At 28.5% G+C, this 14317-nt stretch overlaps 1 protein-coding gene across 2 annotated transcripts in view; it reads right to left on the minus strand.

The window, feature by feature from the left end:
• LOC132936760 (uncharacterized) overlaps window positions 1-9561 on the minus strand; it is a 34482-nt gene extending 24921 nt beyond the window's left edge. The window contains exons 1-4 of one of the 2 annotated variants that reach the window (XM_061003528.1): window positions 9370-9561; window positions 4910-4996; window positions 242-748; window positions 62-174 (exon numbers count right to left, since the gene is read on the minus strand). In XM_061003528.1, coding sequence (XP_060859511.1) covers window positions 62-174; window positions 242-748; window positions 4910-4970 — 681 coding nt within the window. In that variant the 5' untranslated portion in view covers window positions 4971-4996; window positions 9370-9561. Of the gene's footprint in view, window positions 1-61; window positions 175-241; window positions 749-4909; window positions 4997-9365 lie in introns of both variants that reach the window. The other variant, XM_061003529.1, reaches the window with a different exon arrangement.
• Window positions 9562-14317: the final 4756 nt, after the last annotated feature.

A 14317-nucleotide genomic window follows, 5' to 3' on the forward strand; every position in this document is an offset into this window, starting at 1 on the left:
TGTATGATGACTGATAATTGATAACTTCTCGATATACATAAACAATTATAAATAAACTTACGCCACAAGAATAATATACTGTAGTACCAACCCTCTTGTTATTTGGGTGTTTCCTTTTCGTACCAGATTTAGCAATTTTAGCCGCTGCTTTAATAGCTGCTGCTCTCAGTTTATCTAGAAAAAATATATATAACTATTAATTTACACAAAACTATAATCAAATAAATTTCAAATTATTTACTCCGAGGTGTAACAGGCATAACTACATTATTGCATGCTTGTCTGTGACAAACTGTGTTTTCAAGCGTGCGGCCATGACTCCTACGATGTCTAGGTTGTTCAAGAGTTTGAACACGAACACGTCTAAGTGCTTTTGTGATAGTTGGTAATGCCAAACTTATATCAAGAACGATCAAATCTTCTGCTCCAAGATTTTGTCGATCGCTATCACTGTTATCATTGTTAACAACATTGATATAATTAGATGATCCACTTTGTTCATTTTGATCAGTACTATACAATTCTTCATGTATAACAGGTTGTTTACCATATATTATTTCATCATAATATTCATCAGCGCTAATTTCGCCAATGGTTACAGTAGATTCACTATCAGAAATGTCCGTATTTTGATCCGTGTCACTTTGTTTAACATCTATTGGCTTATTAGAAACATTTAATTCTGAATTTTTTTCAGTGGTTGAACCATTTGTACATATTATTTTACTTGTAGACCCGGACATTTCATCTGAACAAAATAATAAATAATCAATTAAATATCTTAAAATATAATAAAATAATGTATAATAAATACACAACAATAAAATTGTAATATGCTCATAAGCTTAGTAGTCAACTGTAAGTTAAGGTATGACAGAAATCTAATTATTACACTAATCTTAAACACAAAACAAAAAACGGAGGATACCGCACGTTTGCTACAAATCATTTTTTCAAGAACCATACATATTAACCAAAAAAAGAACTTTTGTCGACTTATGTGGTTTTTATCATTCAATATCGTGAAGGGGACACAATACCGACCATTTATAAGGAGTTAAACATGGAAAATGTCCTAAACGTACAGCGCCGGCGGAAGGGGGGGGGGGGAACTGGGCACCCGCCTAGGGCCTCGCTCTTTTTGAGGCCCCGCGCTTTATGGGGCCTTGTGTTTTTAATTTTTATATTCTGAGCCGAGCGAGGAATATATTAGTTTTATTATTAATTATGATTATATTTATGTCCTGTCATTTCATGAATTTCTAAATTATTTACAACTAAATAAAAATTACAAGACGTATAATAATAGTATAGATTAATCTCGATAAGGAATAATCTCGAATTGTTTAATAATCATGGGTCTTACCCAATGTTTGCCTTAATCGATGAACACACGAGTGAATCAAAAATACCCGATAACTATTTCATTTTCTTTTGATGCATTGAACTGTCAACAGGCGTGGACATGGCTTTTAAAAAGCTATAATACGGAAGTACTAAGTAGCATTATATTACATTATAATTTATAATAGATTATAGATGTAGATATTTAATATTATTACAGTCATTATACATCTGTAAATATTTTATTTCAACTTTTTTTTTTACCGTTTTTTAAAAAAAATAGTTTTTATTGTTTTATTTAGTATAGCTAAATAAACTTTAACTTTTAAGCTGTTATTAATCTTACCAATAGATTTAGAAATTATTAGGAAAAGTATTACAGCTTGATTATTATATAAATATAGGTGCACATTTTTATTTTTCGAAGTACACATTTGTGATTTCGTAGACGTAGTGCACAAAATGACGTAGTGTACTTAAAAAAACCACTTTTTATTCAAAATTGGAATTTGGAATTTTCAATAATTCAACTTTCAGTTAAGCAAATTTGAAATTATTTTTATTTATTGATGTACCTACTTATACACTATCAAATCAACTTTCGATCGCTCGCGTCTTTTGAACTGTTATTTTCATGATAAATTCAAAATAAAATATTGTTCTACTATAGAAGTATATTATTTTTTCTAATTGCCATTATTCATTGTAGCGTATGTACAATAATATTTTCGAGCGTGTTTTCGATGAATTGTACATGCGCGATGTGCTAACGTGTGATATAGCCTATCGTCGTCCCGTCTGCCCGCATCCGAGCGATATGAAATCTATTATAATAGAATGATAGAGCGAAAGGAGTTTTTCACACTAATGACTATTAATATTAATCATTTATCATTTATCACTAACACAAAAATTACGGTCAGCAGTGACAAGATTAGAAATTGCCTACTTAGAGCCGCCTTAATATTATATTAATTTATTTTATAAGTATTTGATTTAAAAAAAGCGAGCGCTCGAAGTTAAACAGACCTGACCTAGAGAAGTGAGTCAACTTATTATATTAACAAATTGTTTTTTATTATTTAAATATAGAAATTGTTAAAATGAGTGGCCGTGATAGAGACAAGTATCGTTCACATCCATCAGGGCATAAAAAACGATTAAAAAAACAGGCTACAGAGGAGAATTTAAAAAAAATTAAAGGAAGCTTTCTTAAATACATAGATGAAACGTTACCCTAAAACCTTAAAGATAACATCACTAACTCTACATCAATTACAATGGAAAATATTCAAATACAATCCCCTACATTACAAATAACTGAATCAGGTAAAGATCAAGAATACTTAGAGATTTCTGAAGTACAAACATTCTCTTATTCTGCTATAGAAAGTAATATTAATTTTTCCTTAGAAGACAAACAAAGTAATATTTTGGATACAAATAGTTTGTGTAAAGGTGAAAAACTTAGTATAATAGACCCAGCAACTTGGACTGATAATAATATGACGCAACATATAAGAGCTGAAGTTGTTAAATTTGGTCCATACCAAGTGAAGGATTTTGATTTTCCATACTCGGTTATTGACGGCACAAAAAGAAAATTCTCAACATTTTATTACACAAGAAAATTGATAAATTGTGAAATTATAGAAAGACATTGGTTAGTTTACTCAAAATCGTGTGATCGGGTATTTTGTTTTTGTTGTAAACTTTTTTCTTCTTCTGGACCACAGCAATCTTTATTGTCAACTATAGGTACCAACAATTGGAAGTGTTTATCTGAAAATTTAAAATCTCACGAACGTTCTAGCCTAGATTTAAAATCTGTACAGATATGGATGGAACTTAAGTTGAGAATTTCGGAAAATTCCACTATAGATAAAGCACATCAATCGGCTATAGAGAAAGAAAAACAACATTGGAAAAATGTGATGATCCGCATCATTGCCGCTATACAATATTTAGCAAAGCATAACGATGCTTTCAGAGGATCTTCAGATGTAGTGAATACGGAAAATAATGGGAAATTTATAGGCATTATTGAAATAATGGGTAAGTTTGACCCAACTATAATGGAACACTTACGTCGAATAAAAAATAAAGAAACTCGTATTCATTATCTTGGTCACGACATACAAAACGAGCTAATTGAATTAATGGAAACAGAAGTAAAAACAAATATATTACGAAAAATAAAATTGGCCAAGTATTATGCCATAATTATGGACTGCACACCAGATATCAGCCGACATGAACAGTCTTTGGTTATTAGAATTTTTGACATGAATTCTGAAAATGAAGGCACTAATCCAGAAATTAAAGAGTACTTTATGGATTTTGTTAATATAATTTCTAGTACTGGCTTGAACTTATCAGAAGCACTCTTACAAAAATTAGCTGAGTATCAAATACCCGTGGGAAACTGTCGAGCTCAATGTTATGATAATGGCGCCAATATGGTCAGTATAAAGGTAAGGTCAGTATAAGCTGTATAAGCTTTTGAATGGTAATGTAGACTGTCCAGATTTTTTAAGCTGTTTAATCTTCTATACTCCCATTTTTAACACTCGATCGACAAACACTTTTCATTTAAGCATACAAGTTACTAACTATGCAAATAACACTCCCTGCAATAGATTAATGCAAACAGTTAATACATTTAAAATTGATATGTTCAGCTCACCAAATTTAGACTCATTCAAATTGTATTGTAATTATTTAATTCTTAACACTTAGGTAAACACACTATGTTTATTTCAATAATTATTGTACATTGTTTATTATTTTTACCAATTTAAATAGACTTATATGTCTATGATTAATACTATTAATACTATTATTATTATTATCATTATATTCTTATTTTGTTATACATTATCATAATGATTGTAATGTTGTTGTCTATAGTAACAGGGCCTTGCCCGTTTAATACTTAATAAATAAAATAAAACTGTACCTACAACATAAATATATTAGTTTTTAGATAAGATTGAAATTGTAGATGTCACTCATCCTACACGTTCGTAAGTCAGGTATGCTATTATTTCTAGTATGTGTTAAAAATATAAACTTAATCCTATTTTAGTAGGAATTAAAATGAAACTGTATGTAATGACTAGGTAATTTGAAATATTTAGTTTAAGTATAATAATCAGAATATTTCCCATATTTCTTTATATAACTGTAGCATAGAAACATATATTGCAAGAAAGCACTTGACTAATGAGCAAGAAGATATTAATGAGGTGCAGTCAAATAATTGATTTTTTAGTCTTGATTTTCAGGATGAAACTAGGTAATAAAAAAGGTTTACGTATTTGGAACTTAATATGCAAGAAGGCCGTGACCTATTTTTGATCTTTTTGATGCAGACACAACTACCTATTAATTAAATTTTGGGACGCAACTACACAAGTGATAAGCAATATAAATTATATTCCAACATCCAATTAAATAATATCATAACATGAATAGTAATTTTACTCTTAGTATTTTTAAAAAACATACCTTATGATATATACTTAATTACCTATTTCTAAACTTAAAACAAGATATTTATTACCTTTTCTATTCACTGAACTCGCCAGAACACATTCCAAATCCATATTTATTTTATTGTACATGAAACTTGTCAGTCAATTTATAAAACCTAAAATACAACAGGTACAAACATTAATACATTTTAGCATCTCCACTTTATAAAATTCAAATATTATAGGTAAGTTTAACTTAATTGTTTTAAATATACTAATATACAACCTAATAGTTAATATACTTTCAAATTGTAACCAATTATGCTACAGACAAATTTGTATCTTTAACAACAATTTCATTTTAATAAGTTTAAAATTTTTAAAAAAATTATAGGTAGGCTTTATATTCTACTTAATAACTATAAACAATGAACTAATACATACAAAATAAAAAATGTAACACTAGAACTCATTTATCCTGAATTATTTTTATTTAGATAAAAATGTTTATTGGTTATTATTAGTCATTACAATCAAACTATCAAATTATATATAGGTATTTGAATCTATTGTAGCCTGTAAGTACAGTATCTTATAATCCTGAATCATGAAGATTATGAATTATGATAGGTATTGCAGTTTATCAATAATACCTAGACAATTTGTGTTTAAGTAAAAAAACTGTTTATAATATTTGGAATGTTTAGTTTCTTTTTGCCTAAAACTAAATTCATGTTTGAGTCGCCCTATAGCAACCTGTATGGGTGGAAAAATAAGCAATAAATACCCTCCAAGTCTCAAGGAATCTATTGATACAACTTGTATTTAAAACAAGTCTATTAATTCTAGACAGACAGACTAGCATCTATTTTTACATGTTATATAGATATAAATACAATACTTTGTTATCCTTGTTTTTTTTTTTACAAGATATATACAATCTATACAACTAAGCATAGTAAGAATTTAATATATGTGAGAAAGGGAATAAAAAATAACATTATTGGGGTTTTGTGAATAAGGAGCCCATTAGTAGCACTTAACATAGAATTTATGTTATTATAGGATTAATTTAGAAGATCTCTACACCATTTTCTTTTGATGTACTTGTCTTAAACTATTTTTAATGTTATGAAATTATTTAGCTAAAAGAGTTTAAAAAAATGTTTCTAAATTGGTAGGTAGGTATTTCTTTTTTTTTTACGTAAAATAACATATTACAGTAAGATAAAATATTTGTTTATAATAAAGTTTTAACAAATACTAATACACAGTAAAATTAAAGTTGTTAAAGCTAAATTCTTTAATATAAATAAAATTAAAAACATTCAAAAATATAATTCAATAAATGGCTATCTTTTAATATATATTTAATCCACATATTCAACGGATAAAAAACTGTTAGGGAACTCAGAAGCTAAAGATTTTGAAATATAATATGTGTTGTACAACTCCTTACATGCTTCAAAAGTATAATATTAGACAATAATAGAATATATTTTTAAACAAACAGCTATTACAGGAATCTTATTGAAACGTGGCGCTGTAAGGAATCAATAAAAGAGACAAATTTAACAACCTTTTTAAGAGACAATGGACATGGTAAAACTATTTTAATATTTGTTTTCTAAATTATATATTAAAAGAAAAAATTTAAAAGCCTACATTTGTAAATGATAAATAAGTGGAATTGACGACAGTGCCACTGATAATAATATAATAATTTTTAATAATAAACTAAATACACTAAATTTTGAATACTATTTAATTTATCATTAAAACCAAGTTTATATCGAGTATTATATATTATTTAAATATTGCTGTAGAGTACTAGATCGACAAAAACGGTAAAGCGCATACCGCAGTCGCAATGTTGCAATAGAGCGCATTATATAATATTATTTAAATATTGCTGTAGAGTACTAGATTTGTAAAAACGGTAGAGTGCATACAAAAAGATAGCCTTATACATTATGATTCAAAAATTATTTATTAGTTATTATAACTTATAAATCACATGGTTTAAGTAATAATAACACTTTAATGATACTGAATGTATTTTTCATACTTTGTTAGTAAATACACAAACTTTTGGTATTACAAAGTTTCATTTATAATTTAAAATCAAATTTAAATTAGATAAATCTGATGTCAAAATCATTAGTTCAACTTTTAATATTTTGATTTTTAAATTAAAACTACTTAGTTTCATATTATTGTATGTGTCTTAATTACAATTAAAATAATATTTCTATAAAAATATTATTATGTTTATTAAATTCTTTTAAATTGATACAATAGGTGCACATGAGATTTTATAAATTTTAATCTAAAATGTATAAGTACTTTTCTCATAATCAATTTTACATTCAAATCAAAGCAGAGAACATTTTACAATTTTTTTAAATTTTTTTTAAATTATCTTTTTTAGATGTAAATTAAATTTACTTGTGAGGGTGGGAAGTAAAAATCAAAAATGCAGACTTGAAATTTTTACCAAATATTTATTTCATCAATTTCTTAACATGATGTAGTTTTCAAAATAGTTTGGTTCTTTTTGTGCTATTTTTTAACATTTTAAATTGTCAACATATTAGTTTATTTTTAATTTATGTATGATAATAATTTTGTTTGTAAGTGAAATAACTTAAAAATGTAATACAAGATTCCTCGAGAGTAGTTCTGGATATGTTTAAAAACATTTAAAATAGTCACATTTTTTTAAAAAATTCATTGAAATCATGAAAATGTATATACAAGATTCAACATAAGTATTTTTTTGATGGAATTTATAAAAAGTTTTATGTGTGACTACATCAATTTTGTATAAACGTTTAAGTTTAAATTTTTGTCAAAATTGGATATTTTAACAAAAATAAGATATTGTTATTTATTGTTTGAGTTATTTCCATAATTTTACATTAACTACTATTTATGAATACTTATGAGTTATTAAAAATTACTTTGTACTTAGTATTAACATAAGAAAGTCAGAAATGTTTATAGTAAAAATATGTTTTATACAACATGTAAATACCTATATATTTTAATTTTAGTTCATATTCACAGTAGTTTAATTCTTTATTAAAAAATAAATATTATTATATAACTAACATACCAACCATACAACTTAAAAAAAATTAATAATGTTAAAAAAATACATTAAATATCAAATTTTCAGAAAATTGTAATGAAAAAAACATGTTCAATTGCAAATGTTCATGTTTACATCTCTATAGGTACCTTTGAAATAATATTAAAGGAATTTTAATAATATAATATATTAGGCGATGTTTTTATCAAAAATTTGTTCAACATACCATACTACTAACTAATAGTAAAAAATATTGTCATAATAGTAATGTAAAAAAATTAAAAAATATCCTTAGAAATAGATGTTAACACACCATTTTTTATATGAATTAAATACTATTCCAAAGATTTTTTCTTGTTTATATTAATTGGTCTAAAAATTATGTAATACTTAGGTGTTACCATACAAATAAAAAGGTGAAAAAGAAATTAGGTAGTAAAGTAACATGTTACATTATATTTGTCAAAAAATTTAGTATTATAATTTATAACCAGTTATTTTATTAGATGAATTTATATCTATAATTATGTGTTTGTTTAAGCTATAAAACTTATAATTAATTTATAACTAAATTGATGGTATGATATTTAAAATGGTTTCCAAGACCACTAGGTGAGGTAGCACATAGGCATATTGTTGTATTTTTGTTATTTATTTAAGGTAGGTACTTTTATATTGCATTTGATTTACTAAATAAATAAATTATTATTATCAAATATAGGTTATTGTTTATTGTATATTGTTTTCAAGAAATAGAATAATATATTTTTTTTCAAAATAAATTCTGATAGTTGATACCATAGGGTAAATTTACAAGGAACCAAATCTATTTTAATTGTATGTGTAACCTACGAGATGGCTTCCAATCCAATATTATGCCTTGGGCCAATATTTTTTAGTAGCCTTTTATTTTCTCACCCTCACTATTGTTACACAGATGATGATGCCGTTTGAATTTCTTGTCGATACAGCTATAATGTTATCACATTTAATAGAAATGAAGTGTACTATCATGTACAATATAAATACTAGATCCACAGTACCATTGGTTATATATTCTATTTAGGATAAGAGTATACCGCCAAAACTGGTCGTGTCTGCGTATCCCCACATTTAGACTCACACCAACGTGTGATAAATATTGATCGACGATGATTGCCGACAATTGACATCCAATGTCAAAGTGTCTAGTAGTTGCCTAGTGGGTCTACAGGTTAGGCGACACAGTCTGCATTACCAGTATACTCTTAACCTGAATAGAGTATAGTATATTATATATATATCATTAATTTTGGCCATTGTACTAACGTCTAACACCGTAAGAAATATGTATTTTATGCGATAACAGTTTCCAAATTTAATTTAATGTATCAATCACACAATCAAATATTAAGACTACATTTTAAATAAACGAATACAAAACTTATCAAAAATTACAAATAGGTACATACTTACTGGTTCAAAATGATTCAATACCAAATTATTAATACTGAAACAATATTTGACAATTAAAACCAGAACTCAAAACGAAAGTAATAACTGTAAGCCCAACATCCGTTTAATGTATCTTCATTAAGCTGGAACAACAATAATTCGTGAGAAATAACAACAACTGCAACAGTTCAAACTACTAACTACAAATTACAAAGTCTGCGACTGGAGAACCGCGGCGTCACGGCAATTGCAGCTTGATAAGAACGCTGAACGACTTCGAACCAGGTTTATAAAAACGCGTTTTTCTCATAGGCGTGACCAACATAAAAAATTTCAAAATTGATTCACAACATCAATATGCTCGTGTTATGCCGTTGGACCATAGACATATAAATAAATGTATTAAGTATAAATAAACATATAATTATTATATTATAATATTATTATTTTAATTTAATAAAAATAATAATAATAAGGGGGAGTGGCCGAGCGGACTACGGCGTCAGTTCCGACCACGGACGGCTCCTCTCCCTGGGCAGGCAACTGTCTACAGCGAGAGGACGCCATGTTCCCCCGACCGGGCATGGCAGAAACCATAGACCTTTAAACTAATGGACAGCGCTTAGAGAGAGAGGTACGATATAGAGTAAAAGAGAAAAGAGAACGTGGGGGGAAATACAGTGTTAGTTTATAGGTCTATGGTTCCTACTTGATTTTATTTTGTTTTTTTATTTCTCTCTTCGTTCTTTCTTCTTTCTTTCTCTTATATAATTCTCGTGCATTGATGGCAGGGTGGAGTGGAATGTGCAGCTGTCCATTAGTTTATAGGTCTATGGCAGAAACCTACGGGTGCTCAATTTTAAATTCTGCCAAAAATCCAAAAACACACGTGTTCACTAAACCTACAATACCCTCTCCCACGGTTGAAAAACCACCCAATGGCCTAAGTTTCCGCGGGTTAATCATTCAAAAAGTAATAATAATGATAGTCTATGCGTAGGGCTATTATTATTATTATTATTATTATTATTACGATTATTGCCCGCGTAAACTGAATTTGATCCGCATACCAACTAAGTAAGTATCAATTATTCGCTTGCACACTCTTTATAATTGCGTCCTATTCTTTTGAATATTTTTATTCATTTTTATCATTTTTAATAATTAATTAAAAATAAAATATATAGGTATTATATAAACCATGTTGGTAGGTTTATTACGGTGGTCGGCAGGGCGATAAAATGTTGACGTACCGATACCGTGATGAGAGAATTACTACAGATAACAGTACCTATCTATAACGTACAACTGTATACAAGCAAATTGAGATTTTAAGAACCGTTTGTAAGAAAATAAATATTAAATATAAGGAGCTTGGAGGTACGAACGAGTTATGTAAATGTGTGTGTAATAAGTGATCGTTAGTGCGTGTGACCATGTGTTAAAAATGGCTGAGCACCCTCCACATAGGTACATGCACATGTCAGTGTATATATATATATTAATGATGTATAATAACTAACCACTATAGTCACTTAAAAATGTTACTAACATTTAATTATATGCATTTTCACACACGAATACACGATACAATTATCCAAATACTTTGACTCTTTAGTCTTTTTAAACTGCATATTATAATATATTATACTATAGAGCTATTGATATTATATAGGTTTATTATAGACATTTTCGTTTTGTTTCTTCGTTTTTTTTTTGTTATTCCCATGAAAGTAAACGCTGGCCGCTGGTTATACGCGCTACACAGTATGCGTACCTGCAGGGTTACTACTTTTCTTCAGTTTTGGTGGCCACGGCGTAGGTGCTGGTGGTTGTGACGGCGGTAATGGCTACCTGATGAAAAATTATTTAGAGCTAAGAAAATATTGTGCCTATAAAATAAGTTGCCATTTTTACGTATTTCGTCCGGATTATAAAAATAATAGTACGGGGAATTTTTAAAAGTACCAACTACATCCAATTGGTTAACTGAAACCATCCGTATAATAAATAAATAATACAAAGATCACTGCAACGGGGTCATTAAATAACGTAGCAAGTACGATAAAATATAAAAATATCCCGTAATAGTTTTACCCAACCACTGTATAACAGCCGTCACACCTGTCGGAATTTCTTTTAAAATTAATCCCCTTGCCTGCAGCTGCAACAACCCCAGCCACATTCTGGCGTCAGACTATTGCTATATATGTATCTTCTGCCTATACCTACCGTAGGTATATTGTATACCTACCTGCCCCCTGTGGTTATTTTTATTACATACCCGAATTATTTTCTGCTTCCCCAATAGTATTATGGTCTTTGATGACGAGGTTCAGAATTATAGCGATCTGTCCATCGTGTTCTTTACAATAAACTACCTATTTTATTTTATACAGTATAATATAATATTAGGGTTTTAAATGGTTTATACCCTGTTAGATGAAATCAGGTTTTTCAAACAAGTTTATAATAGTTTTTTAAAAATGGCCGATTCGCCGACACCATGATGATAATTTATGGGCTATGTGCATCTTTGTATAGCCGGCAAATGTAAGTCTCCACACGATGTATAGCAAGTAAAAATCACCCATGAGTATAAGTTCCCACACGAAAAGAAATTATAACGAATACAAATATCCTTCCCACTTTATTCAGACTTAGGAATGACAACTTAAACGTATAGGTGGTGAGTTTAAAATTATCAAATTTTTTTCATGTTGAACTTACACATCGATGTATTTTTTGTGTGGGAACTTACAGCATATTATTATCATGTAACCGCTTTATAGCTGCTATATTTCGTATATGGGAACTTACCAATCCCCGGAATAGCAATACAATATTACAACTTGTGAACCTTATCATGAGGTATGATGTATCTATCACTAGATAATTGACATCGATCAATATATTATATAATAAATAACTGAAATATCTACTGTGGTTTTCAAATAAAAATTATGATTTTATTTTGTAGTATCTACCTAATATTTCACTACGTGAACTTGAGCTATATAGGTGCCTATACTGTAAGTCCGTAACGAACACATTGTACCTACCTATTAACATAACTATACAACTACAATATAAACTTATAAATGGTTGCTATTGGTTTTATTTAGTTTTAATAATAATAATTATTATTATTTATGCGAAAAGCCTGTCTAATTTAATAGGTACAGAATGTACCGATTTCAAACCACTGTTTCGGTGGACTAATTTGTTGTATTTTCTGATAGTTAAGAGTAAAATTTTACACTTATGTACTCACCACAAGGGACTGGTAGATTGCCTACCTGATAATATAGGTACTGCCCGCATAATCACAAAAACCCAGCAATAGTATCGCAATGCCGTGTCACCTAGTAATAAAATATACATAAAAAAAACTGTAAAATTTGAAAAAATATCATAAAATCACACAATAAATAAAATCCAATAATTTTCAATACTCATTTTAGGGTTAATATTAGATAATAACATGGTACACAAATTGTGTAAGTAGAATAATTTTGTAATAAAATTTATTTTTTTAACATATTATACAGGTATTAAGGCCTACTGTACTATTAATACAATTTTTTCATATAGTTATATCAGACAAATTCGTTTTTGGAATAAATAATAATACCTATACCTATACTTCAATACACAAGTGTATTTGCGATCGCCATGCCGCCGTGCACTTATTTAGGAACACTGTAGTTTTAATAAAATATGATACTTGGAATAATTCAAAAACGTAAATGGAATCAATATAATTTTGCGCCTATGTGTTTGTAAACGATTCAGTATATTATTATTTTTGTTACTATGTATACATTTACTGTTTTTATAAATCAATTTTTTTAACTTAGTAGTTTAACAGCCTTTGGTTCCCGTTTTACAAAAAGGTACATTTCTTAACGGATCTCGTGGTGGTGTTGTACAAATACGCCAATTCCAAAGGGCTCACATTTTTGTCAACACAAATTCATTCCCATTTCATACACAATTATGAATGTCTCATAATAATAGGTGTGATTAAAAATGTGTTGGTGTATTTTTAAATTGTATATATGCAATATAAATTATAAATATTGACGTAGTATAAAAAATCATATGTACCTATTATAAACCATAAATTGAAAATGGGATGGTATTTTTTTAAATTGTATAATATGCAAAGTAAATTATCAAGAATTTTTGTTGTCGAATATCGGAGGCGTTTGGGAATTTAAGTTTTTGTGAAACCTTTTTCGACAGGAGTCGTTTGGGAACCAACTAACAATGAATGAGAGCCGTTCGTGTTGCATCGGGTTTGAAATGTGGTGGAAATATGGTATAGTGGATAGTGGCGAAAGAGTAGATGGGTATAATAAAAGTACCTATATTAAGTTAATAAAACAATCGCCACTTTTTCATTTAGTTTTCTCAGTCCCTGTCTTGTTATTCTACAAACACTTATTTATGTATATTGTATACAGTAAAAACGTTGCGTTATTATTTTTAAATATTTTTACTATTATCAATAGAGGCATAATATTATAAAATAATATATAATTATATATAACTACTATTTATTACTATATAGTGCATAGTGGTGGTATGTTGTAATTTCGGGTTCAGGCCACGCCTATAATGGAATTAAATCTATAATGGAATTAAATCTCCTGCACTGCCCGCCGATAAATACATAACGTCACCGACCCCCATGGAGACTATATTGTAACTACCTGCAGACACCGATTGCGATCGGCCATCAACCGAAATGCCTTTTTACTGTAAAATCCCTGACGTTCTTACCTGTAGCCTGTAGTGCACTTTTATAAATACTTTATGACATTTCCTTTTCATTTCCACTATTTTATTCTGTTCTATAATATAATATTAAATTATTATTCGTTTATAAAGGATTCACTCGTGTTCGATGTATTGATTGTTATGTGCTTTTGTACTTGTAAGGTGATTAAATTTCCAAGACCTA

The sequence above is a fragment of the Metopolophium dirhodum genome, chromosome 1, assembly GCF_019925205.1.
Source record: "Metopolophium dirhodum isolate CAU chromosome 1, ASM1992520v1, whole genome shotgun sequence".
In the NCBI taxonomy this organism is placed as follows: domain Eukaryota; kingdom Metazoa; phylum Arthropoda; class Insecta; order Hemiptera; family Aphididae; genus Metopolophium; species Metopolophium dirhodum.